This window comes from Tachypleus tridentatus, chromosome 1, assembly GCF_004210375.1.
Source record: "Tachypleus tridentatus isolate NWPU-2018 chromosome 1, ASM421037v1, whole genome shotgun sequence".
Taxonomy (NCBI): domain Eukaryota; kingdom Metazoa; phylum Arthropoda; class Merostomata; order Xiphosura; family Limulidae; genus Tachypleus; species Tachypleus tridentatus.
Genome location: NC_134825.1, coordinates 68,401,717 through 68,428,200, shown reverse-complemented (window position 1 = coordinate 68,428,200; position 26,484 = coordinate 68,401,717). Strand labels below are relative to the sequence as shown.

The window sequence follows — 26,484 nt, the reverse complement described above, 5'->3', positions numbered from 1 at the left end:
TGCTTTTTTTAATGCATTCCCACTGCACTTGAATATGTATATTTATATACAACCTTAGTTAACATCAATGCTTCACATTGTGTATCTTGTATTTTTCTAAGGCATAGCAAAAAAGTATAACAAATTGCTAGATATGTTAGCTCTTTAGGGATGTTGATTATGCTAAACTAACCTACAAGTAAGATGGTTAGCTCCACTTATTTCACTAGCAGTTTCATTCTACAACTTTATTACCCTGTATGTTTAATTTTGAAAATGAAGTGCATGTGCATATTTCCATAAGAAAGGACACTTTGTAGAAAGACAGTTAACTACAAGTTTTTATTGTTTATAAGTGTACAAGAGTATTAAAAATTCTGCAGTCCCACATATACAGTAGGGATTCTTTCTCCAATTCCCTTTTCTACTTGGCAACAAAGGGGTTTTGTCAAGTTCTTAAACATGTATCAATTCCTGTTTATGTTCAGTACAAGCTTAAAAATATGCCATGTATATTCATTCAACTAACTTGTATAAAACTATCATAAGTAAATGCATTCTAAATCAATGTAATATGGTAAATGAGAAATACTTCACAAATGAAAACAAAGTTACAGGTAGTTTTAGCACAATATCAGATTGCTGACAACATATTACCCCAGAAAGACATACAAAATATTTTTTTAATGTTTAGTTGGATAACAGAAAATTAACTCCAGTGACATTACATGAAATGCAAATTATTGAGTTTTGGCTTGTTTTCATTCACAGAATTTACATCATAATTTGCTTTTTTAACAACCAACTTATAACGCTGATCATTATAAACTCAACAGAACAGTTTACTTTAAAATACATTCAAACACTGGTATGTTGAAGTTGGAATTCAAACCCATGTTTCCTTTAACATCTTTTGTAGATTAAAACTAAGGTCAAACTAAATGGTTATCTTTTATAAATTTCCAAAAGTCCCTGACACTTCAACACACCAATTTTTGACTATAATTAATGTTTTTTAAAGTAACTAGAACATAACTTGCCAGAAATGATTAAGTATTGAAAAAAAACAACAACACATAAAAGTAATAAAATAAAATTTGTAAAACAACTCCACCTTATTTAAACTACAGATCTTTACTAGACATATGCATCCACTCACAAAAGAAAAACCAAAAACAATAGAGAGAAAAACTCAAAATTTTTTGTTTTAGTTAGTATTAAAACACTTGCCTAGCAAACTCAGCACATGCTAGTATTTGGTAATGAGATGGAATGGGTTAAATACAAGATGGCCCCAAAATCTATTTATTGCTGCATAGTACGACTTTTTTGTTGTTACGACAACACAATATAAATTGTCTGTTGAATTTACAAGTATGGCTATGAATTTAAGAATTCTCTGAAAGAGTTGACTCTTACTGAAAATAAGAGAATGAGTAACAAACTAACAGCAAGTAAAACATTTTCATGGACCTTGATCATCTTAAATGCATAAGATTTGTGTGGTAAAATACTGAGCAATGATCACATATCTCCTAAGACAATTTAATTGAAAAGTTTTGGCAGTTTGTAATATTTGAAAATGTGACAACTAAAATTAAGTAAGATTTTTTGGTCAATACCTGTTATTTAAACAATAACGTTTTTCACAAGCTACTAATATAATGCATATGTGTGTTTTAAATATTAATTAATCCAGAAACCTGGTAACACCACCAATATTCATTCAAATTGCACAAAGTTTCATACACCTGAATTAAATTTTTTAAATATTAAAACAAGTTAATTTTTATTTCCTTCACTGGTTATTTTTAAGTAAAGTTACCAAGAGAACAATAATGGCAAATAACACAGTAAACAATACAACTACTGTTTCTTTCAATTTTTAGTTTTTCTTTGAAAATAACATGAGATACTTTGAGGTTTGGTTCACTTGTGAAAAACATTATATTTCTTACTATACTTCAAAACTGTTACTTTGAAATTATTTACAATTATGAAAAAAACTAAATTTTAGTTAAATGTTTTTAAAAGAGCTAAAAACATTAACAGAGCAAATCTCAAAGTTCAACAACTAAACTGTTAGAAACTCACAAAGTTGATAAAATTATATATAACTTTTAGAGATCACTGCAATTTGATTTTCAAGTATGTTATCAAGAACTGATGAATGTAAACCAACCAAACAAACAAAATTCAGTTATTTTTGAGTTGAATTACAAAAACAATGTAACTTAGTAAAAAAAAACATTAGTAAGAATAATGATGCAAAAATCTGTTATGTACGTTTTTAGGTCAATAAAATATAAACAGATTACATTTTAAACTACTTTTGTCACATATAATTCATACTGGTTAAAAGAAAACACAACTATCAAACATTTCTCACAAAAGTTATACTAACATACAACATTTTTTTTTTATTTAATGTTTAATTTTATAAGAATTCATAAAGTGGAACAAGAAAACTCTAAAAAATAATTCCAGCTGTCAAGAAAACAGCAAGAAATACAGTTGCCATGGAAGATTAAACAAGAATTTGAGCCTCATTTCTTCACTTTGAAAAACTTTGGCAAACTCCGATAAGTCCAAGACTTTCTTTGTATGATGATGGTTTTTTTTTATCTAAATCACTACATGAGGTTAATCAAAGATATCAGTACAATACTGAAATATTAAATAGTTAAAAAATTTTCACTAAAAAAGTAATTTTACATGCCTTATCTTTTATACTTACTGGACTTTTTTAATGGTGTTTTTTGTTTTTTTTATTATTCATGCAATAGTCACAGAATAGATAAAAACACTAGGATTTAAATTTGTACAGATACATTGAACACCCCCAAACATCCACTTTAAATATTTTAATGGCTTTTTTTAGATATGAAACTACAATTATTACAATAAACAATAAACCATTTATAGACATGCAGGCTTGCTTCAAACTGAATGCCAAGCTTCACAGTTGGCTAGTAATTTATTCATACATCTGAACTACACACAGAGGGAACAAAAACACTGGAAAAGAATGTAAGTAATTCAGACAGTATTAGTTTACAATTTCAAAGTCTGTACAAAACTGTGTATTCCCTACAAAGCAGTACCAGTTCAACTAAACCAACTTTTGTACCCATTCTAACCTCATTCCTGAGAAACAGGAGGTTGAATTTTCATCACATTAACTTGACCATGTTCTTCTGTCTGAGCTACAGGCTAGATAGAAGACAAAACACATTTAGAAATATTTTGCAACTAGGTAAAATAAATACAAGGAACCAATTAAACTATCATATGTAGTTTAAATCATACTTATACACAAGACCATTCTCACAAACAACTTATAAGTGGAACATTAAAGAGGGAAAGTGAAGGAGTACTTTTTATTTAATATTAAAATAAAACTAATTTCAGGGTAGCATGTATATATATTACCCCAAACTTTTAACACACACAAAAAAATGTGTTTAAAACATATTCTATTGTAGCAATGTCTTAATTGTACCATAAAGTGTCTAAATCTCTCCTCTCAGTTATGGTGAAATGTAAAATGAAAAATAAATACAGTAGCCCTAGAGATAATTGTTGACATATAAGAGATGAATGACCTTTTTATGAAGTTTACCCAAGTAAAGTAAAATAAAACTAATTTATTGTTTATGTTGATAGTCATAGTATAAAACTTAGTTGTCTTTTGTTTCATAAGAATAATTTTAAAAACAAAGATAATTACAGTTTACATGAAGAATGTTAGAACAAAGTCAAAAATCAGATTTCAGGCTACTTCAATGAACGATGGAAGGTAAACCACAGGTGAAACAAAGTTTTATTAATCTTCATATTTAATACAATAGAAACTTAGTGTAAATGCTCGAATTCAGCAAACAGTTAATATTTTGTGTCCCCCCTTTGTTTTAATCACTACAAACAGTCTTTCAGGCATTGCTAAAACATTTATTCAAAATTTCCTTGGAGATTTTACTCCAAATATCTCTGATACATTCCCTAAAGCTTCTTTGAAGTAACTTTTGATTTGTCAAGTTTCTAACTTATCAAATCCCAGATCTGTTCAACTGGGTTGAGAATGGGACTCTGTGGGGATTATTGCACCATTTGAATGACTGCAGCAGTTTTCTCTCAGCTATGTAATTTCTGCATAGGTTGGATGAGTGTTTGGGGTCATTATCTTCTTTATTGTAAAGTCCTTCACTAATAATATGCACACCATTGGATATACTATGATGGATCAGTATTTGATAGTGCTTATGTTGGTCTATTATTTCATCTATTTTGCAAATATCTCCTTTTGCTTCAACAAAAAATACCTCAAATTATCACACTGCCTCTCCTATATTTAATGGTAAGTGCTATGCACTAAAGTATCTTTTACCTTTCTTCAGCCAGACATAAAACCCATGCTTTAAAACAAATATTTCACACTTGGCCTCCTTATTCATCCATTATACTCTTTTCCAATCATCAACAGATCAGTGTTTGTACTTTTTTATCATATTTCAGTCCCTTGACAATATTTGGAAAAAAAAGTAAAGGTTTTTAATTTTAAACTTCTATATGAACAACTATTCCATTTTCATTGAGTCTTCTTGATACTGTAGATCTAACACTTTTCTGTCATTTGATAAATGGTCATTTATCTCGTACTTGAGATCAGTGGCAGTTTTCTTTCTGTCACAAAGGCTGCAAAAATGAAGATACTTAACATCACTATCATTGAGTTTATGTATTCTGCCTCTCCCTTTACTATTTTCAACTTTGTCTTCTTCGTCTCATGATCTAGGGTGTATTTGATAGTGTTTGAGGAATGTTTCAAGTCCATGGAAATTTGTTGGAGATTTCAACCAGAATCTTAAATCTTTTTATGTGAACTCTACTGAATATTCTTTACTCTTTTTGGGCCATGGAATGACAACAAAACTTAATATAGAGCATTGAACACTATTCTTATCAAGGTTTATTTATAGAATGCTATTAAATTGATTTCTTCTAATATATAACAGTACCATATGCTAGCTCTTTGCTAGCTTCTTTCTATATGGTTAAGACACCGTGTGGGTGCCATGACAGTTATTTCAGACTTTAAATTTAATTATGTTCATTCAAACAGATCCATTATGACATGCCCCTAGGAATTCTAAAGAATAAATATCCTTGCCCTCCCTCATTCAGTTGTCAACAAGAATAGGTAAGTATTACAACAGTACTGAATGCTATTACAGAATGTAATAGTATGGAAGAAATAGCACCACAAAATGGAAAGGATGATAAGTATTCTCTTGCCCTAACACTTTTGCACAGTACTATATGTAGGAGAATATAAGTACTGAAGACGTGCCTTCATATTAATATATTTTGTATTAAAAGGTACACATTAGATGCTTCTACTATTAAACGAGTCATTCAAAATACTTGTTCAAGGAAAATAAATATTATGGTGAAAAGGTTTGGTAAGTTCTAAATAAATCTTTATCTCAGAAAATCTCTATAAAAAAGTAACATGCTATAGCAAAACCAGTTTTTGACTGTGGTTTTCTTATAGCAACTAGTACACTTATTACATAGGTTGATGATTTCAACAGTATGTTAAATTAATGTAACCAATAAATGAGTTTAAGAAATATTTCTTAAATGGTATGAACACATATAAACAAGTTCTTAGAAACTCTCCCACTATCAATTCAACATACCTGGTTAGTATCTATAGTCCAGTTTCCATCCACAATAAATTTGTAAAGATACTCTCCTTCCAACAGATCTTTAGTTAAGGAAAACTTCCCTTCACTGATTAAGAGAGAAAAAACAACAACTAGTGTGTGAAATTATTGGTAATCAGTTTCTCACATTAATTTTTACTTTGAAATTTAATCTGAAACAATTTTACGATACTGTCCAAGATTAAATATTTATTAGAAGTTCATAACTTGGCTGGGCCAGTAAGAATGATTTATTGTGTTTTTATACCATTGAAAATCATTAAAATATGTTTAGGTAACAACTGCACTAAGCTGAAATGCTTTTTAAATAAATTATTATTAATTTATATGTATGCCTTACTTGATTTTTACTAAAATCAATCACAGAGGGATAATTGCACTAAATAGGAATAATTTTCAGCCATTTCACAGTAAAAATAAACAACAATAAACCTTGAAAAACACGAGTATCCAGTAGTCTTCACAAAAGTATATATATAATAAACTTCATGTATTATAACATTTAGGACTGCAACAGACATAGAAACATTCCAAGCTAATCTGTATCAACACTCTCACTCACAAGCTGAAGGCTACAGTTAACAAAGTTCTTATTTAAAAATATTTGTATTTAAGGTTGGTATTGCTTTGGTATAATTAAGATGATGCACAAGGATTTGAAGTTGACAAACTTTGTTTTGTCTCAAAATCAATGCTGTTTATATATGAGAGAGGGCCAAAACAAACAAATCCTAGCAATCACATTTGGCTCATGCCTGTGAATCCATCTGATGTAGTTTTAAAAAAACTCAATTTTTGTCTGGTTAAATGTGATCTTGAAAGCTGTTGTCCACGTAATGTAAGGTTTGCAGAAAGTTTGAGAGTAGTATGTGTTGTCTAAGAATGGCCTTACAGTTTTTCACAATAGCCTTCAGCATCAGGCAATAATATATAACCATTAACATTACACCATCGCTAACAGTAGAAGACTCAGCTTCAAGGGCAACACAGAATCTGGAACACTATTCTTATAAAGTGTGGTTAATCCCCAATGATAACTGATTTCAATATATGTATAAAAAACCCAGAATAAGTTTCTCCGTAAGTAGATATAATTAAATCAGCCACATCATAATTTTTTTTTTAAATTTACAAATGACACCAGCAATTTACATTCCTTTTTCTTTATGACTAATTTTGTAATTCAGAAAGAAAATCTAAGATCTACTGAGAAAAACAAAATATAAAAGACCCTTCTTGTTTAACTTTTAGTTAAAACAGCAAAAGGCCAACTATTTTACTTATAAATGACAGCACATTTCTCTTATAGAAAGGTGATATACTTATATGATAATTTTATTACTGAATAAATTATTCATGACCATTAGTTACAACAGACAATCAAGGAGGCTACAAAACTGAAAAGTTATATACTTATTTCTAAAACAGGAAACTACAAGATTTGAAACCTTCACAAAAAGATACAAATAATTGAACTGTCTTATCTGTTAATAAATAATTTACTGTTTGGTATAAAATAAAGCACAAAGTAATAAAGACTTCAAGTAAAGGCATGGCTCTATAAAATCTGATACTTGGAGTAATTAAACAAACATCCTTGTATCAAGTTTACAGTTGTCTTTTTTAGATATTGATGCTAGTAACTTTATCATTTAAGTTCAGAAGCATGTCAAAGTAATCTACAGAGAATTTTAAAATCAAGTTGACAGTTTTATATCTGTTAAATATAAGGTCAGTTTTATAAGTATTTTACAAAGCCTGTAATATAGCAATATAATCTATTACACCAAGATCTCTTTTTTTCGTAACACTCTTAAGGTTATTCATTTACAATTTAAATTATGATAACCCACATGCATTATCTTGCATTTATTATAGTTAAAACCCATTTGCCATTTACTTGCTCAACTTAATAAATGATCTAAATCCTTTTATAAATCAGCAGCATCCTCTTCACAGCCAGGAACACCCAGGACCTTAATATCATGTGCAAATATATGTGATTTATTGACTATTCCTTCACCTATGTTATTGATGTAAATCAAAATGAGCAAAGGTCTTAAGACTGAGCTCTGAAGTACCTCACATTCAACATTAATCCAGTTTGACTGAACTCTATTTGTAACAGCTCTCTGCTTTCTTCCATGTAAATACTCTTCTATCCAATTTTCTAACTTATTTCCCATGCCCATAGAGACAATTTTTCTAAAAGCCTTTTATGTGGCACTTTGTCAAATGCTTTCTAGAAATTCAAAAAGACCAAATCTACTTCCCCGTTATCGTCTACATAAACAGTAACCCTTTCAAAGAACGTCAGAAGATATGTAAGGCAAGAGTTTCTCCTTAGTGAAATCATGTTTAATATCTTATGAAATTCTAACCTTTGATAAATTACTTTACAAAACACTTAACAAACTTTCCAAAACTTTCTTTGTCACTGATGTAAGAAATAATGGGTCAATGATTACTTGGACAACTTTTATCCCCTCCCTTGAAAAGGGAATTACAATAACTAACTTCCAATCCTCTGGTATCTGCCCACTATTCAAGGATTGACAAAAAAAATAGTAAGTGGTTTACATATTCAATCTTCAGTCTCCTTCAAAACCCTTGGAGAAATATAATTTGGCCCAGGAGCCTTATCATTTCTGAAATTTCTCAATTATTTCTTAACCAGCTCAGAATTAATGCAGTCATCTTGTTTGATCTCATTTCCATTTATCAACTGTTCAAAATGTGGAACACTGTTTAAATTTTTGTAAAAAATTCAAATAAAAAGCAAAATTTAATAATACAGCAAATCATGATACTAAATTTCCTTTATCACCTCTCAAGCATTCTACCCCATTTTAACATTTTGTTTGCCCTTAATGTATTTAAAGAAACCCTTACTCTTAATTTTTACATTTTCAAACTTTTCTCATACATACATTTTTATCTCCTAATTTCCTGTTTCATCAAATTTCTTGACATTCTATTATCTTCTAAATTTCCTGCCATACCAGTAAATTACGGTTTCTTAAATTTATGATGCTTTTCTATAATTTAGCTCTTAAGCTCTTTTTTTTTTTTTTTTTAATAAGGGAATATGTTTAGCTTGAATATTTAAAAATTTTCCACATCTGATCAGTGTTTCCAAATAATTCAACTGCCTAATTCACAATAGAAATTCTGTCAGATCCCTTCAAAATTTGTTTTTTGAACTTTGTAAACTAAAATTGTTATTCCTTATTTCCATATGCACCAAAGCATCAAACCTAACATAGAAATGATAATTTGCATCCAAATGTTCTCCAGTTTCTACCCTCTCAATCAAATCTGTATTTAAAATTAACAATAAATCTAAAATAGCATTGTTTCTAGTAGGTTTCTTGACTAACTGGTGAAGAAAATCATCCCAAACAGTGTCCAAAAACCTTTTTCCTTCATTGTTTGACTCTAGCATTTCATAATCTAGATGCCTGAAGTTAAAATCCCTCATAATTATAACTCAATTAACATCTTAAATCTTAATTCATTTCATTGTAACGTTTCTCCCTAATTTCATGAATATCATTTGATGGTCTATAACAAATTCCCACTTAACTCCTTTCCCCCTTATATCCACCAATGGCAACCCAAACAGATTCATTTCCCTTGCTGTTATCTTTAATAGCTTTAAGTTCAATGGGATGTAGTTCAAATTGTGCATATAAAGCCACTTCCCATCTTATACTCTATTCCTATTAAATAGCCTGTAACTCTGTATTTCAAAATCATCTATGTTTAACCATGCTTCAGTTATTCCCTTCACATCAAAATCTTGCATTCCTATCAATACTCTAAAGTCATCTTTTTTTCTTTTTTTGTTTAATACTTCTAACATTGCAAAGTAACAATTAAGGCTATCCTTATAACTACTTCTGTACTAATTTCCTGTGATAAACTTTTCTCTGCCTCTTATTCTTTATACATTTAATTTCTCCTGGCCCTTAACACTGTCTAGTTCTAGTTTAAAGCTTCCTTTACAGCTGAGTTAATAGCCTTAGCAAACAAGCTAGCCCTTACCTTTTTTAAATGTAGAACATCTATTTCAAAAAGTTTCTTTCTTCTACAGAACTAATCCCACAAGTCCAACCAGCCAATATGCTCATCCTTACATTCTAATCTAAGCCTAGCATTTAACCTTAGTGATCTACTTTTAGCTTCATCCTCATAGTATCCCTGACAACATTAAGTTATGGCCTTTAACTTTTAATGCCTTATCAACCACTTGGACATATTAATTAGCTCCTCTGACCTACCATTTCCCACATCATTAGCCCCTGCATGCACCACCAAAAATGTGTCTCTGCTAGTCCTATTTATTATATCTCCTGCTCTATCAGTTATATCATCCACCTGTGCTCCCAGGTAGCACAATCCGATTCTTTTCTCCCTATATACCCTACAGACTATTCTATGTACATGCCTTGTCAAAAAATCACCTATAACTATAACCTCCTTATCCATATCCTTCTCTGACCCTTTTGTTTTCCTTCATTCTAATAGTTCCTTATGTGCAAAAGCCAAGGGCTGAAATTTGTTACTCAACAGAACAGGATCATTTTAATTAAATTCACTACTTTTTACACTAATGATTCTCTTTCTAACTCCCTTAAAGTCACTGTTATCAGATTTATTCCTTGCATGTAAAAGCTTAAGCTCCTCCTGAAATCATGCTGCCATTTCTCACAGTCTATGCTTCTCTTTATCTATTGCCTCTATGTTGATTATGATAGCCTCCAACTTCTCCAATTTACAAACTCAACTTAAAAATTGCACATCTTCATTACTAGCTTCCTTAAAAATACTCATTGGTCCCAATAATTTTAATTAAATTCACTACTTTTACAAATGACTCATCTGTCACTGTTATCAGATTTATTCCAAGTTCTGATTTCTCAAGTCTATGCTTCTCTTTATCTATTGCCTCTACCCAACTCAATTGCACCTTCATTACATCTCAACTGAAGATTACATCTAACAAGATGCAAATGCTTAAATTCTACACTAGTTTGAACCACTTTGTTTATACTTATAGCCTGAAATGAAATAATATAAACAGTAGCCTATATTTAACAGTTACTGTTAAACTAACATTTAATAACCAATAATATTTTTTATCATTTTGTCTTCACACTAAAGTAATAAAGTTTATCTTTAATTATACAGAACTTAATAATTTATAAGAAAAACTATAAATAATATTAATAATAAAATTTAGCCTGATTCATGATATACTTATATCTATAACAGCATGAATTGAACTTAAATTAATAGATTTAAGTTCAAGTAAACAAGTTAATTCTTAAAACACCTGGAGACAATCTAGTTTTTAGATTGTATTTATTTAATAAAACAATGCATCTCTACTGTTTTATAATTTACCAGTAAGTTGAAATATACTTAAGCCTAAAATATCATTACTAAGGCTATTTTAATGTTGTAGTAAAATTGGCACCATTAAACTTTAAATTGAAACTTTTGCAGTCTTACCTTTATTTACCAAAGTTACTCTATCTAGTTATTGTGTTATTTAACCCAAATTACTACAAATTATGATATAAATATTAAATAATTATCAGAAATCTGTAAGAGCTCAACTTTTCAGTGCCCTCCCTCTTCAGTTGTACCCTCTACCTGGTAATGTATATGGGTTTTATTTAACAGCATTAAGCTTTGTTTCCAACTGTACTTTTTATTCTGTACAAACATTTAGACCAAGAATGTAATGAGACTGCATATAAAAACAATTCTGATGTATTATGTTGTTCCAACAACAAACAGTGTATAATAACTTAAAAAAAACAACAACAACCAAAAGAACTTTGACTATCATAGAGCTTAAACCCATCAGTTTTAAAATCAATCTTTACTCACTTTTCAGAAAGTTTCCATGGGTCATTCCAATTGTTGAATGTACCTGAGACTTCAACCTCTCTTCCTTCCTGTTCCCAAACAAACGTGGCAGGGAAAACTGCCTTGCTTCTTGTTTCACTTATGTCAGATGCAAGCTCAATGATCTATGGAGAGCCCAATCAAACTGATGAAAGGCTGAAATATATCTAACAAACTGTTTAGTTTAACTATATTTATAACAGAGCTAATAACTAAGTGTGAAACAACATACACCTTTGAACCACCAAACAGTCTAACAAATCATGCCAAATTTGAAAAAAAAAAAAAAGTACAGCTGAAAGCTCTCAGATGGTAAAACTCAAAAGTATATAATAATAATAATAGAGATAAGACAGTAACAGATTTATGCTCAACAGCAGCTTAGATATGCAAATTTCTAGAAATAAAAATAAAATGCCATTTTGTAACAGTACTTCTACACACAAGTATTTACAATAGTTTCAATTCATCTACATCAAGAAAGCCATCAGTACGTTTAAGTAGATATAATTTTTTTATTCTACATTTTTTATTCTTTGTCTTCTTTATACAATAAAATGAACAATGAGATATCTGCCCTGTGCCCATCTCTGGATCAATCTCAAAATATTTTTTGTTACAAACCCTCAAGCTTGCTTCTCATTCTATGCTACTTGCACTTATCTACTATACCACAGTTGGTTTGGATATATGTTAGCTCAAAAGAAGCATAATTGCACAAGCAAAACTGTTGTAGGCTATGACTTGTTCAAGACTTAGACATTTGTATTAGTAAAAATCACATGGTTAATAATGACTAGAACGTTCTTCAAGGTATATAAAACAATTTGAAAAGATATCAAAAATTTGAGTCAGACTACACGCATTGATTTTTTTGTTAAACAGAATGCATCAGAAGTACAAGAAAATTAGCAAGTAACTAGAGGTTAGTTACAAAATGAACAACTTTGAAATCAGTGCCTCCAAGGCAACAACAACAACATAGTTACTGTTATTTCAGAAGTACATCAAACTCTTCTCACCATGAAAACAAAAACATATGTATATAACTGACCATTTTGTTGCTTGAGAAATTAAGTCTCTCTTTAGTTCAAACTATGCAGGTTGTGAAACTTGTAGTCAAAGAAATAAAACCCTTTTATTCTCATTAAATTGACTGAAAGTTGCTTTATTTTTAACCAAATAATTTAAATAACCAACCCAACAATGTTAACTGTGAAACAGCATGCATTTTTCTGTCAATATCTGTAAGTACCTACCATAAATAGGGCAATATGTCCATATTTATCTTCATTAGCTTGGCTGTTAAGTATAATATTATCATTGTAAATTTTTCTTAAAGTATTGTAACTTTAATTTTCTTTAAAATATAAATAATTTAGCAAGATTTGTTAGAAAGTACATAAATTGTCAAAATAAACAAACACATGGAACCCATTAAATAAAGGAATGTTATACAAAAACAATGTGTACAACAAGAAATCAATTAAGTACTTTTACATAATCATTTCAAACAAATGTAAAATACATGTGGCACTATTACCAACTTTTGAAAAAATTACTACAAAAGAAATACATGTGTTTTGTTTGTTCTTGAGACAATTTGGTAAAACTAATTTACTGCCCTCCTGATGGTTTTATCAGGAAGCTTACAACAAGGTCAATAGGTTAAACACTGAACTTTCTATGAAACTGAAAGAAAGAAGGAACACCTAGCTATGGTTCAATGTGTTATTTGAAAATTTTAAAAAAGAAATAAGACTACAAAAATCTTGGAACTAGTGCTTTAGAATACAAAAAAGAATTGTAATTATATTTATACACTCTTGTGTGTACTTTGCAAGAAAACAAAAGGAAATATCTTTTATATGAGACACAAAATGAAATGGTAAAACAGTACACTCTAGATACAAGATTATAGCAAGAAAGAAAGAGCAATAACAAAATTAATATACTTAAGTATAAACTTCATAGAAAATAAACAGTACCTGGCTATCAGCTCCATTCTGTATACCATTTTCACTTATAACCTGTTCTTGCTGAATTTCCTCAATAATGCTTTCTGACTTCTTACTTACATTGTCATCCCTCTCATTTGTCTTATCTTCACATGTTTCTCCATTTGTCTGAGTAACAATCTCTTCTTCCTCCTGTTTTTCTATTTCAAGTTCTTGGCTTTTATATTCCTCTATCTGCTCTTTCATCTCATAATTTTCTTCAATGTTGTAAGTACCTGCTGGTTGTTCTTCCTTTAGTTCATATTTAGGTTCTTCAGCTAGTTTTTCTTCAACTTCATGTTCTTCACGAAGTTCAACTGTAGTAACATTTTCTGTAGGTTTTCCTTCATCTTCTACCACAGGTTCTTCATAGGATTTCTCTTCCACTTCTATATTGATACATTCTTTAGTAATTTCTATAGTGGGTTTCACTTCAATTTCTGTAACATAACTTTCTTCTGCAATTTCTACAATAAATTTCTCTTCAACTTCTGTCACACTACTTTCTTCTGTATGTTCTACAGTGGATTTCTCTTCACGTTCTTCTGTACTGATAGTTTCTTTAATTTCTACAGTGGGTTTCTCTTCAAGTTCTTGTACAATATTACTTTCTTCTGTAAGTTCTGCAACAGATTTTTCTTCAGCCTCTGTAGATTCTACACTAGTTTTCTCTTCAAGTTCTTCTGTAATGCTACTTTCCTCAATATGCTTCTCTTTAACTTCTGGGATAACACTTTCTTCTGTGGGTTCTACAGTAGGTTTCTCCTCAACTCTTCATCTTTACATTCTTCTGTAATCTCACTTTTTTTCTGACTGTCTGTTTGCTGCTGTTCTTTAAAATTCTCTTGAGAAATAGATACTTCTGTGGGTTTTTCCATGACTTCACATTCTTCTTGGACACTTGGGCTGTCTTCAAGTGTCTGATCATGTTTTTCTTCTTCTGCAGGTGCCTTGTCTTGTTGTGATTGTTCTTGAGCAGTAGAAACATCAAATGTGACTGAAGGCACTTCAGTGGCAATGGTAGTTTCTTCAGTAGTAATATCTTTCTTGGTTTCTGTAGGTGCAGGTGATTGAGCTTTAATCTCGATAACTTGTTTTTCAGGTTCTTTGTTCTCAGTCTGTATAGGAAGTTCTGAAATTGGTTCCATTTTTTCTGGAACTTCATCAATAGATGATGATGGCTCTTTTGCTTTAGGTTCATCTGGTTTTGGTTGAGTATCTTGATCTTCTGTATTTGGTTGTGTATTGCTTTCTTCAGAGATAGGAACAGAAAACTGTTCTGTCAAATTCTCAGAGGTTTTGACATCATTTTTATCACCATCAGGTTCTTTGTTTTCTTGATCTCCCTTTGAATCTGTTGCGGGCTTCTCAGTTTCAGCAACTTTACTCAGTTTCTCTTCTTCCACTTTGGCACATTCTTCAATCTTATTCTATAACAAAAAGTACTTCAAATATTATACATACAAGTATGATTAATATTATTATGGTGACATCATAATGACATATCATAATGGTGACAGATTTTTAGATTATATATATTTATGAATAACAATTTACACACACACACACACACACACACGTTCTATTAAGCTAGTACTGACTATCAAAATATGATTACCTCTTAAAATAGTATATTTTATGAGATTATTAATGAAAACCTTGATGACCTTCCTGCCTGTCAATAATACAAAGAGTTTTTCAACTTCACAAAAATATTTTAAAAATGAAATCAAACCACCTGTTACTTTGAATGTTTTTCAACTTAATATATGTATAAGAGAGCAAATTGACAGAACCAAAATGAGAATACTAAAACAGAATGGAGAGGGGAGTATTTGGAAATTAAATGAATATCTTTTCTCATAAACTGTAGTCAGAAACCTTGCAATCTACATTAAAAATACCATGTCACAGCTCCACAACTTGAGCATGTGACTAAATTATGGGATGGTGGTAGGAATAATGTAACGTATATTATTATAAATATTCTTAAATTCAGAACTTTATTATGTTGTTATAAAATATTACAACAACATTAGGATAGAAAATATACATTTATACAAAATACATCATAAAGAAAGCTGCATGGTTATGAGAGACAAAAGTTATATTACTACATAAAGTACAACACTAAGAGAGGTTAACTGGATAGAGAAAGCAGTCCAGTATTATGATGTTAAATAACAGTTTAGACAACATCAAGATAGTTACATATTTTCAAACAGTGTGATTTAAAAAAAACAACAACATGCAAATAACAGTTCAGAAAAAAAAAATAATGTTACCAAAGGAAAGCCCACAGAAATGTATGTAGTTAATAAGTATGTAGTCCAGAGAAAGTTATAATACCACAAACAACATGCAAGACAAGAGTATACACAGAATGTCCCAGATTAAAAGCTATATGGTGTATATGTACAATGCCCCAGGTTAAAAACAATACTGTATATACAGACTATCCCAAGTTTAAAACTACATGGTTTTAACACAATGTACTAGTATTTTTCATTGAATGTCCAGGCAAGTTTATATCCAGATCATCACAGCCAAAATCAACTTGTTATATACATACAGAGAATTTCCCAAGAGTGCAAAGGAAAATGCAATCAAGGTTATATGGTAATGTTAACAGTAGCACACAGAAATGGAATAAATTTCCATCAAAAGCAGTTTAGATAAGCAATGCTTTATGACATCCACGATATAACGATAGGCATATGATGAATAACGGTTACATCTTGATGTTATTCCATAGATAAAACAATAAACAATAATACAAGCAGTTGTATATTCACCACTAACAGTTGTGTATACCTTCACTCATCATATTTGAAACAAAGTTTACTTTCAACACACCATTCCTGCAATTAACTCTTAAGGACTAACAAGACAGTGATACCTATTTTAAAAGCAGGAATAAGATATCTAAGTTAGCAATTACTTTGTTTTAAGTGGAAGAAATACAAGTCAATTTAAATTTGCAGTCATACCTTTATTGAATGAAAAAAACTGTTGGACATTAGTGTATTGCTTGTGCATCATATTAAATTTCAGACTTTTCATAATATTATTATTTGGTATTTTCAAAATTTTGATCAAAGGGCCCCATAATCTTAATTTTTTCATAATAATTTAAACTTTTCTGTTTTAAGATGGGCTTTTAATAGTATGAACAGCTAATATATTCATGGTTGAAAATTTATAATGAAATGTCAAACCAATAACCTAATAGAAAACTAGATATGAATATTAGAGCTTACTGATCTCAAATATGTCACAATGTTATGAACTGCAGAATGTACAAGTGCTTTTAATAGTATAAACAGGTAATATGTTCATGGCTAAGAATTTATAAAGAAATATCAAACCAATAACCTTCTAATAAAAACACCAAGATCTGAATATTAGAGCTTATAGACCTTAAGTATGTCACAATGTTATTAACTGCAGAATTTATGTAACAGCTGAATTAATAGCAGAGCAAAATTACAATACAAAAAATATAAAAGTTGGATATCAAACACAATAGTAAAAATACTAATATTTGAGACAAGTTAAATACTGAATTACTTCCAAAGAAAACCATCTCAAGTTTAGTAACCCTTAGTTCTCCACCAACTTAACATACCAACAAGAGTAAAAGAATTGTATTACTACAAAGTTGAATACTTTGGGGATTCACGATATCAACTTACAACTATCACTCAATTATTCCTTGCATCTAATAACTTCCCTGCCTTTCTTAACTAGACTTAGAGATATACAAAACCCTTTATGGAAAATTGTAGCACAAATACAGTTACAGAATTTTTACTGAAAGGCTATTTGTAGCAGTGTAGTAAAGGCCAAGAAAAAATAAGGTACAATATTATATTTGAGACATTTTTCAATGGTGTACACTTCAAAAATTCAACTGAAAACAATAAAATATAATCGTTTATTGTATTCAATGGTATCTTATGAGGTTGAAAAACCATTGAGGGAAAAAAAGCTTTTGAACATTTTCCCCACTCATATCTATTGAACCCATGTATAGTGACTATTTTTGCAACACTAACATGTGAAACATGGACTACTCGTACTCTCAAAACATGAAATCTCAATTATAAAACACAAGTGCATACTTCATCCAAGAAAAATAATTGTAACAGAATTTTTACAAAATATTTTATAATTATTGAAGTGAAAATTTCTCTTCACAAATATGGGCAAATCACACTTTTTTACTCTCTGCACATAATACACTTTACTTAGTAATAACTGCTTTTGGATATAGTTGAATTTTATAAGTACAAATACTTATGTTATTTCTTTAAAACCAATTTACAAAAGTTTCTTACCATCTTGCTTCAAGTTGATGTTAAAATAACTGGACAGAAGGAGAACTTTAAGTATACACACTAAAATTTAACACACCAATTAACCTATTTGGTCAAGAATGACAATGCAATTATAAACACAGTTGATCAACTTATTCCTGATGATAAATCTGGCACTGCTTCATCATTCAGAGGCTTTAAAACTATTTCAAAAGCTGGCTTGTTAACAATACCAGGTAAAATCAAACAGTGCAGCCAATCAGAGCACAAACGTTGTAATTCAAGAAACTATAAAGCTGGTAACAACAACATGTTCTGTCACAAGACTCTGACTCGCATCTTACAGAGCTCCACCCTATTCTCATGACTACCAACCTTGAATCTTCAAAAACTAGGCATTAAACAGAAAATTCATAAACAACTCTAAATTATCACCCTTGCTAGCATCATAAAATAACAAGATAAACAAATTGTCACTGATAAAAAATACAGAAAATATAAATTCTCAATTTAAAAAAAGGTTTTGTAGATACCCTGAATATTGAAAAGTTATATTTTGTTTTTACCAGAAAGATCCAATATAAATATTTAATACTTTTCACTTTCAATACACATTTTCTACCTATAGCCACAGGAATTTTGATAAACTATATTTTAAATCACATATTTAATTATTTTGGCCCACTAGTTATTATTAGCATTAAGTATCACTTTCACATATACAATTGCTGAAACACTAATTTTCTTAAGATACGTATTTGTGGAATACATATTTTTCTTGTCATTTTTGTCACTTCCTTCTAAAAAGAAGATAACATTAAATGTTTGTAACAAACATGCACTGACACAAGCCTCATTATACCTTTATTTAGGTATGAAACAAAATTAGATACTGTAATAAATTTACCAGGGTCATTTTTTTGTCTTGAAGTCAGAGCTAATATATGGTAGATGCAGTTAATGTTACTGCATATCATAATGTATTTTAACAGATTCTACATAAAGCTGGTTAACTACAATTGTGAATGGTACCTGTAATTGCTTTTAAATGCTTTAAAATTTATGTCACACAATATGCTGTCACAACACCATTTTTTAACATCTGCAAAATTTAGCTTGTAAAGGTTTTATCTTTCAATAAATATTTGTGACATAAGAACAAATAATTATTCACTATGTACTCAAAATGAAATAAAGCAATATTTTTGTGTAAATAATCACATTTTACCATTTGAAATTCTTAGAAACATATGGATTTCATACTTAACAATTTGGTAATTATTAATAGAAAGTAAATGTCATGAAATAATTATTGAACAACCCATATGTGACATAAAATTATTTATTTTTCTTTCAGCTAAAACTAAGTCAAACAAATTACCCAACTACTAAGTGCTAAATAAATAAAGCAGTATTACTGTGAGCTTAATTTAAAACAAAAAAATAACCAAATCATATAAAAAACTGAACCATAATTCTATAATATACTAAATTAATATCTTCATCCCTATTTTACTTGTCACAAATGCTTTTGGAGTTAAAAACTAGAGGCGACCCACTTTTTACACTGGGTATAACCCCATGCTCATAAAGATTTAGTCTATCTTATAAAAAAAAAAAAAGGCTTCTAACATATTTCTTTTAGGTAATAACCTATTAGATATTCAAATCTGACTAACACAAATTATATGAAAACCATATTTCCATTTATAAATGATGATGTTTAACAAATTACACTTACAATGCAACTGACACATATACTAATACTTTAGTTAATTCATAATTACACATTCAAGCCCTAGCCAATAATTATGACTGCAACTTACTAAAGTTGGATAGGTTAATTTATTTGGTTTTTCCAACATTCATCAAATAATGCCAAATTCTGATTGTCAGAAAAGTATTTCTAAACACTTAATGCTTAAAACATAAGCTTATTAACATAAGAGTCAATCAACTGGAGATTAGCATTTTCCAACACTGAAATGTATTTCCATTAGATACCTCTTCTCAAAAAATAATTTTTCTCAGCTAACACTGCCCTCTGCTAATGTCAATTTTCAATGCCCACTATTAAACCTTCTGCTTCCTACTTCTGTGATACTTATCCACACATAAACGATCATACAGCAGATTTTCATCTAGGTAAAAAGTGCCCTATTCACATCTGCACTAGTTAATCACTTTGAGGTTGGTCAGAAGACCTACACCACATGTTCTTGGAAGTGGGGAGGTTGGGTGGGAAATGCAAGAGGAGGTAAGTATCAATTGGAAATATACTTTCAGTGTAGGAAAATGCTAATTTCCAATACAACAAATTATTTCTGCTCATAAAATAGCTAGAATCCCACATTGAACTGGTGGAAAGCCATTAAAATTGTATCCCTTTAAAAAAAGTACCCAATGAGTGACCAGGGGTGTGAAAGCAAGGGAGAAAACATCACATCTCAGTGGGAAGTTGCAAAACATCTTATCTAGGTATATTATTTGCTCTTTTATGGCAGTGTCATGGACATAATAGGAAAAAAACATGAAGGAATCCTCAAGTATGAAAAACTAATGAATAGGACTCCTGGATTTTGAGTGACTAGGATACAACAGACTCTGGTAGAAGTTTGATCTCTTCCAACACCAGATGATATCTGGAATGATATATCTGATCTGATATCTGCAAGTAGGTATAGGATCACCTACCTCTCCATCTCTAAACTGGTAAGGAAGACATGCTCCTGTATTAAAATCTATCACCACTTGCACACATTTCAAACATAACAAACATCAAATACATCAAGAATCAACATCGGCAGATAGCAGGAAGGTGAAAAGCCTCAGCAAAGTGACTTTTCTGGTCCAAAACTTAATGGAAGTGGATCCAGTATTTCCCATTCATGGAAGTATAGGATATTCAACCATAAACAGGCAGGAAAACATGTTCATCAGATGTCAGAAAGAGGAACTACATCTCCATTCCAAGTCTTAGCAGCAGTAGGAATTTGTCATCCAGTCCACAATAGATAGAGGAATACTGGCCAGTACACATGTGAGGACTTACTTAGCTGAACCATTTCCAACCAACACTGCTTTGACCACGAACATACATCCAGAGGATGGTAGAGGAGGAACATTTCAGTCTGATGAACAAATTTTATTCTATAATGGTGAATATGTTGTTTTAAAATGGTAACTTTACATTTTCATTAATTACTACTGATATCTACAAATGATAGTTAGATAACTAACAGTTGCCAATCACAATAAAAACAAAATAAACATATTGAGTAGGAAAATATATTTCCTAGAACAACAGACTAACCACTGGCAAGCCTAGTTTTCAAATGTCTAATGTTTCAAAAATAACTCTATTTAAAAGAGTAATGGTTCTTAACATCCTAATAACACATGAATGTATTATGAGCATGTGGAATGATCTCTGAAATTACCCAAAATGATATACATTTATTTTATTATTAGTTTTGTAAGGGATCATGTAAGCAACAGAAGGGAAGAACAATGACAATAAATTCAAGATAGATGAAGTATTAAAAGAAAAATATATTCAGACTTACTGTATACCTCAGAAGAAAATAATAGTAGAAAAGGAGCATCTCTTCAAAAGTCATGTTGTTCAATCAACCTTTCTCTAACAGATTGAAAAAGTAGAGCTAATCATTATGATATCAGGCTATAAACACATTTGATAATCATAGGTTGGTTAGTTGGAGGTTTATTAGATAGTAGGTTTCGAAAATATTACATGAAGGTGACACTGAGATTAGATGAAATAATACAAAGAGCATGATCAATTCAGATGGTTAGGTATACATGAAAATATATTCAATGCTCTCACAGCATGAGGAACATCACAAGAAGAAAAGAAAGAAAACAATGTACATGGGTCCATAAAGCATCACACACACAAAAAAAAGGGAAAAAGAAATGCCAAAATGTGGGCAGTGTGGATATAAACTTTGTATTTTATATACAGTTATAGGAGAAAAAAAATGTAACTAAGATAATTTTATGGCAAAATGGTAAATGGCTTGTGATACAGAACATGATTTAGCAATGGCAGTATCAGAAATAGGCAAAAATACTGGATCAAAATTATAAAACGATAATTGTACTGAAAAGTATTGAGCTACATTCCTGGAAAACCCTACCGATAAAGTTTATTTAATACAATTACAACATTATTGAATCAAGTCATGCAAGAACTGACTAAGGCCATAATGAAGGGATGGCCAAACAAAAAGATTATCAATCAAAAACTAGTAACTACTGAAATTATACAGATAAACTTACAATCATTAATGGTCTCCTCCAAAAGGCTGGCACAGTCATCATTCCAAAATAAAATCTAAACTCTTACTTAAAATTCCTACATGACATCTTGGCAAAAGCAAGATGAGAACTAGAGAGGCTATGTTTGTGGCCTAGACATATACAATATTTTACAATACTTAATATTCTTTTTCAGTCACAAAAATCATTACTGACCTGAAATGTTAAAACACATCTTATATAAATGATAAATTTTGACAGAGTAGCTACCAGTGTACTTAAATTCCAGACAAATGACAATTTACTTAAAGATATTTATTCACACTATTCAGTTACTGTTTAATGGAAGTAGTTTAAATTCATATCTATCAATGAGGAAGTTACTGTTAAAAAAAACAATAAGGAAAACTAAGTAGAAGAAAAAAAATTATTATTAGAAAAAATTGGCAAGATTGCCATCTTATCATCAGGGTGATAAGGTTTGTGTATGAAATCATAATAACTCAAACTGGAAATCACAAGCTCCAGTTCTGGAAAAAGCTCTTAGATCTTACCTGGTAAAAACAGAGTGGAACTCAAACAAGGCATAATGGAATAAACTATGCCTACCATGTAAAATAATGAGAATGGAAGAGTAAAAGTAAAGATAACTTAGTCTATAACAGACAAAAGAACGAAACTTAAATAACACTTCTACACAAATGCAAGGAAATCTTCATATGTTACAGAAGACTGATAACATCAAATGTACAATAAAAAATCTAAAGACTCGCAGAGTGGTATAGATATTAACACTTTTACTAATAAAGCAGAGTTAACCTGAAGATGACCTCAGAAGGTTAAAACATTGTTCTCTTCTTTGTTAATAAAAGTGTTTATACTCATACCAGCTGTTCCGAGATATATTTTTATATCAACTGGGTTTCTTGTCATATAAAGAACAGTGTTACAACTATGAACTTTTAAGTGACTCTTTAAGGTACTGATAAATAAACAATGATTTTATTTAACAATAACTTCTAGATCAGGATCAGGTATATAGATCATGTTACTAACGCATGCATGCGTGTGTATGTATTACATGAAAACTCAAATATCTTTTTTGGTTTTAATTTCACAAAGCATGCTTCCATTATACGGGTGAAAATCTAATAACCACCCTCCCAAACTTTATACCTCCATTATTGACATTTCACTTGTGCTTTTATTGATGTTTGATTATTAATTATAAAACAATATATAATTAAGTGAAATAAGCAAAATATGCGACTCATAAAACATTTTTATCCATGCTACATGAGTAAATTTGAAATTCTATATAACAGTTACATAACTAAATATTATATGGAAACAACACTACAGTCCTCTAAAATATAATTACATATTGTATGTGACTAAGTTTATTGTAAGTTTACTAATACACCACCTGTGTTTCTTCAGATCCAACTGCTCCATTGCTTGCAGCTACATCTTTCTTACTTTTTCTACGCTTAACTTTCTTTTCTTTTTCTTGCTTTGGTGGACTAGTGATGTCTGCCTTTTGTTTACTACCCCTTAGTCCCATTCTGTACTTATTTCTTTCAGAAATGGCAATCACAACCAAAACTGCATAAAATAAATAAATTAGAAATTAGACAACTTATTTAAACAAATTAATTTTTTTAAGTGATGTACTGCTATTAAAATTTTCCAAGTAGAAATCTGTTCAGATACATATAAAATAAACACTAACTGAACTGTCACATTTAATGGCAATCATGTAGGGACAAAATAGTTGAAGTAACTTGTTGCTTTAATTTACTTAAATGATCAAAGAAACACAACCTCCCTTGTAACACATGAAATTGTTAAAGATGGGCATATACAGTGTGCAAAGTTATACACACTGTTATAAATGGAATTTGTTATAACACTTTAAGCATGGACATTTAAAAAAATACAAACTTAAATCACACTCATTATAGTGTTTCTGTATTAATTTTATTAAAAGTTACATCTGATTTCAAACCTATACAGTACACTAATGATCACATGATATATGTAATGTACATTTCTGGTAAGCCAAGAACAATGGTGTTACAAATTAACAACTGGAAGATAGTTTATAAACTTTGAGTATATTGGAAGTAAGGAGTATGTAAATATGCAACATTTCACAGGGTTGAAAGTAATTAATTTAATATTTTATTTAGTTATATGTTACTATATACACCGAGTGTGAATATTATTGTAGCTTGAATTTTTTAGTTACCTGTTTTTTCCTGTAAAATGTCTGGTAGTAATTAAGCAATTAGCAGATGTCCTATATGCAAATCATGGAACAAAGAGCTTTCCTTTCATTATTTGCTTCTTAAGTCAAAAAAGGACAAATTGAGAGCTGAATTGATTAACAAAATCAGTGACACTGATAATGATTTCAACACACAGACACTATTTCCTCAAGGTGTTTTCTGGAATCGTGTATAAGTAGGTAGGTAGATAAGAATATCTTTAATCTTATCCTTTAGGACTTATGAATTCTTTATCCATTATTTATCAAGTTTATTATTAAAGAAATTTGTAGTCACAAACTAAGCAAAGAGGTGGACTGGCAACACACAAGACATAACAGAATGACCAGCACCTACAAGCTATGTTTCATACATGTCTGGCCTTATAGTTAGTAGTTACAAGTGTGTAGTAGTCAGCCTTATAGTTAGTAGTTACAAGTGTGTAGTAGTCCACCAATCATCGCTGGTATTCTTCTTAATCTCAGTCATTTACATGGATTAAATAAATTAAAATTAATCTTAAGTGTTTAATGTTTATAATTTCTAATGCAGTTTTTAACTTTTTAATGTTATAACAGAACATCAATGCTGTGACATAAAGAGGCACCAGTGTCAATGGCACTTACTGCCTAGACTAGTTCACCTCTGAAATTACAACTGAACATTTTATTGCAAAACTATCATCAACAACTCGTAAATAAATTGGACCCAATATATACACTAACACACAAGACTATTGTATTTCTGAAGGTATATGATACTGCACTGTACCATTACATATGAAACTTATAAATAAAGTAAATATAATAAACATAACTAGAAAGCATATCCCCTGTCACATATAATCATATTTGATAATCTTGACAAATTTAAATTTGGTATGTACCAAAAAGCAATTTATTTTTTATTACTTTCACTTATGATAAAGGATTTTTAACTGTTGTTACCTTCAGTATACACTGAATGTACTCATTAGTTTTACACTTATTATTAAAATAAACCTTTGTAACTTATAGAGTAAGTGTCATCATTTATTTTCATGTGTATACACAACTTCATAAACTTTCAGACACTCAACAAAATGATGGTGATCTCATTAATTAAAATAAAATATAAAAATAATGGAATAAGTAGTAAATATAGCCATGAACAATCTTTTCATTACAGTGTGAACTATTTTGCAGTTTTAAGAGGAAAGAAAACTGTAGCCTGGAAAGTCTTTTCATAGAATTTCTATTACTTTACATACACAGATATTATACTAAAAGCAATATTTCCCATGCAAGAAAAATAATGATTAATTATTTTATGAGAAAATATGTATGGAAAAAAAACCTATATACCTTCCTTAAATATGTACAGAAAATGTTATCTACAATCTTACTGGCAATATTACAAGTATGTAATATGCACACAGTAAACTCAGATGTAAGTCATCTTGCTCTCTCATTACAACAAGGTTTTGTTTGGAGCTTTCAATTCATGTATTATCTGGACTTATGATTCAACCTTCTTTTTGAACAAAATTTTAATTAAATTTACAATAATCTAAACATCAACGTACATGTAGATTATGGTATAAATCAATACACAAATCCACTTGGCTAACCTAGCATTTACATAGGAGAATGAAGCTAATTTCATTTTACATGGCAAAGTTGTTCTTCTGATACAATGATTTCTAACTAAAGTTTCAAAGTGAAATATGTGAAGCATATGTAATACAGCATGAATGCTAGGGTATCTTGAATTGCACAACACTGATGAATTCTCATGAACTTGCACATAAAGATATGTATTTCAAAAGAAGCTTTTGGCCATCTGCAGTTCTGTGTAACAGAATTATAATAAAAAAACAAAAATTAGATCCAATCTACTGAATTATGCAGAATAATGGCATTAATACCTTAAACCTTCTGGCTGCACCTTCAAAAGATCATCATGAGTACAGAAGACAATGTTTCTCAAATATTCTCTTTCTGAGGTACAT

The 26,484-nt window shown here is 30.1% G+C and overlaps 1 protein-coding gene across 4 annotated transcripts in view; it reads right to left on the bottom strand.

The window, feature by feature from the left end:
* Window positions 1-302: 302 nt before the first annotated feature.
* The window catches only part of LOC143251199 (uncharacterized), a 71,565-nt gene continuing 45,383 nt past the window's right edge, over window positions 303-26,484 (bottom strand). For all 4 annotated transcript variants that reach the window (XM_076502639.1, XM_076502628.1, XM_076502649.1 and 1 more), the window contains 5 exons: window positions 23,651-23,829; window positions 13,616-15,054; window positions 11,610-11,752; window positions 5,682-5,775; window positions 303-3,192 (listed from right to left, as the gene is read on the bottom strand). In XM_076502639.1, the coding sequence (XP_076358754.1) occupies window positions 14,374-15,054; window positions 23,651-23,788 (819 nt within the window). In that variant the 5' untranslated portion in view covers window positions 23,789-23,829 and the 3' untranslated portion in view covers window positions 303-3,192; window positions 5,682-5,775; window positions 11,610-11,752; window positions 13,616-14,373. The remainder of the gene's footprint in view (window positions 3,193-5,681; window positions 5,776-11,609; window positions 11,753-13,615; window positions 15,055-23,650; window positions 23,830-26,484) is intronic.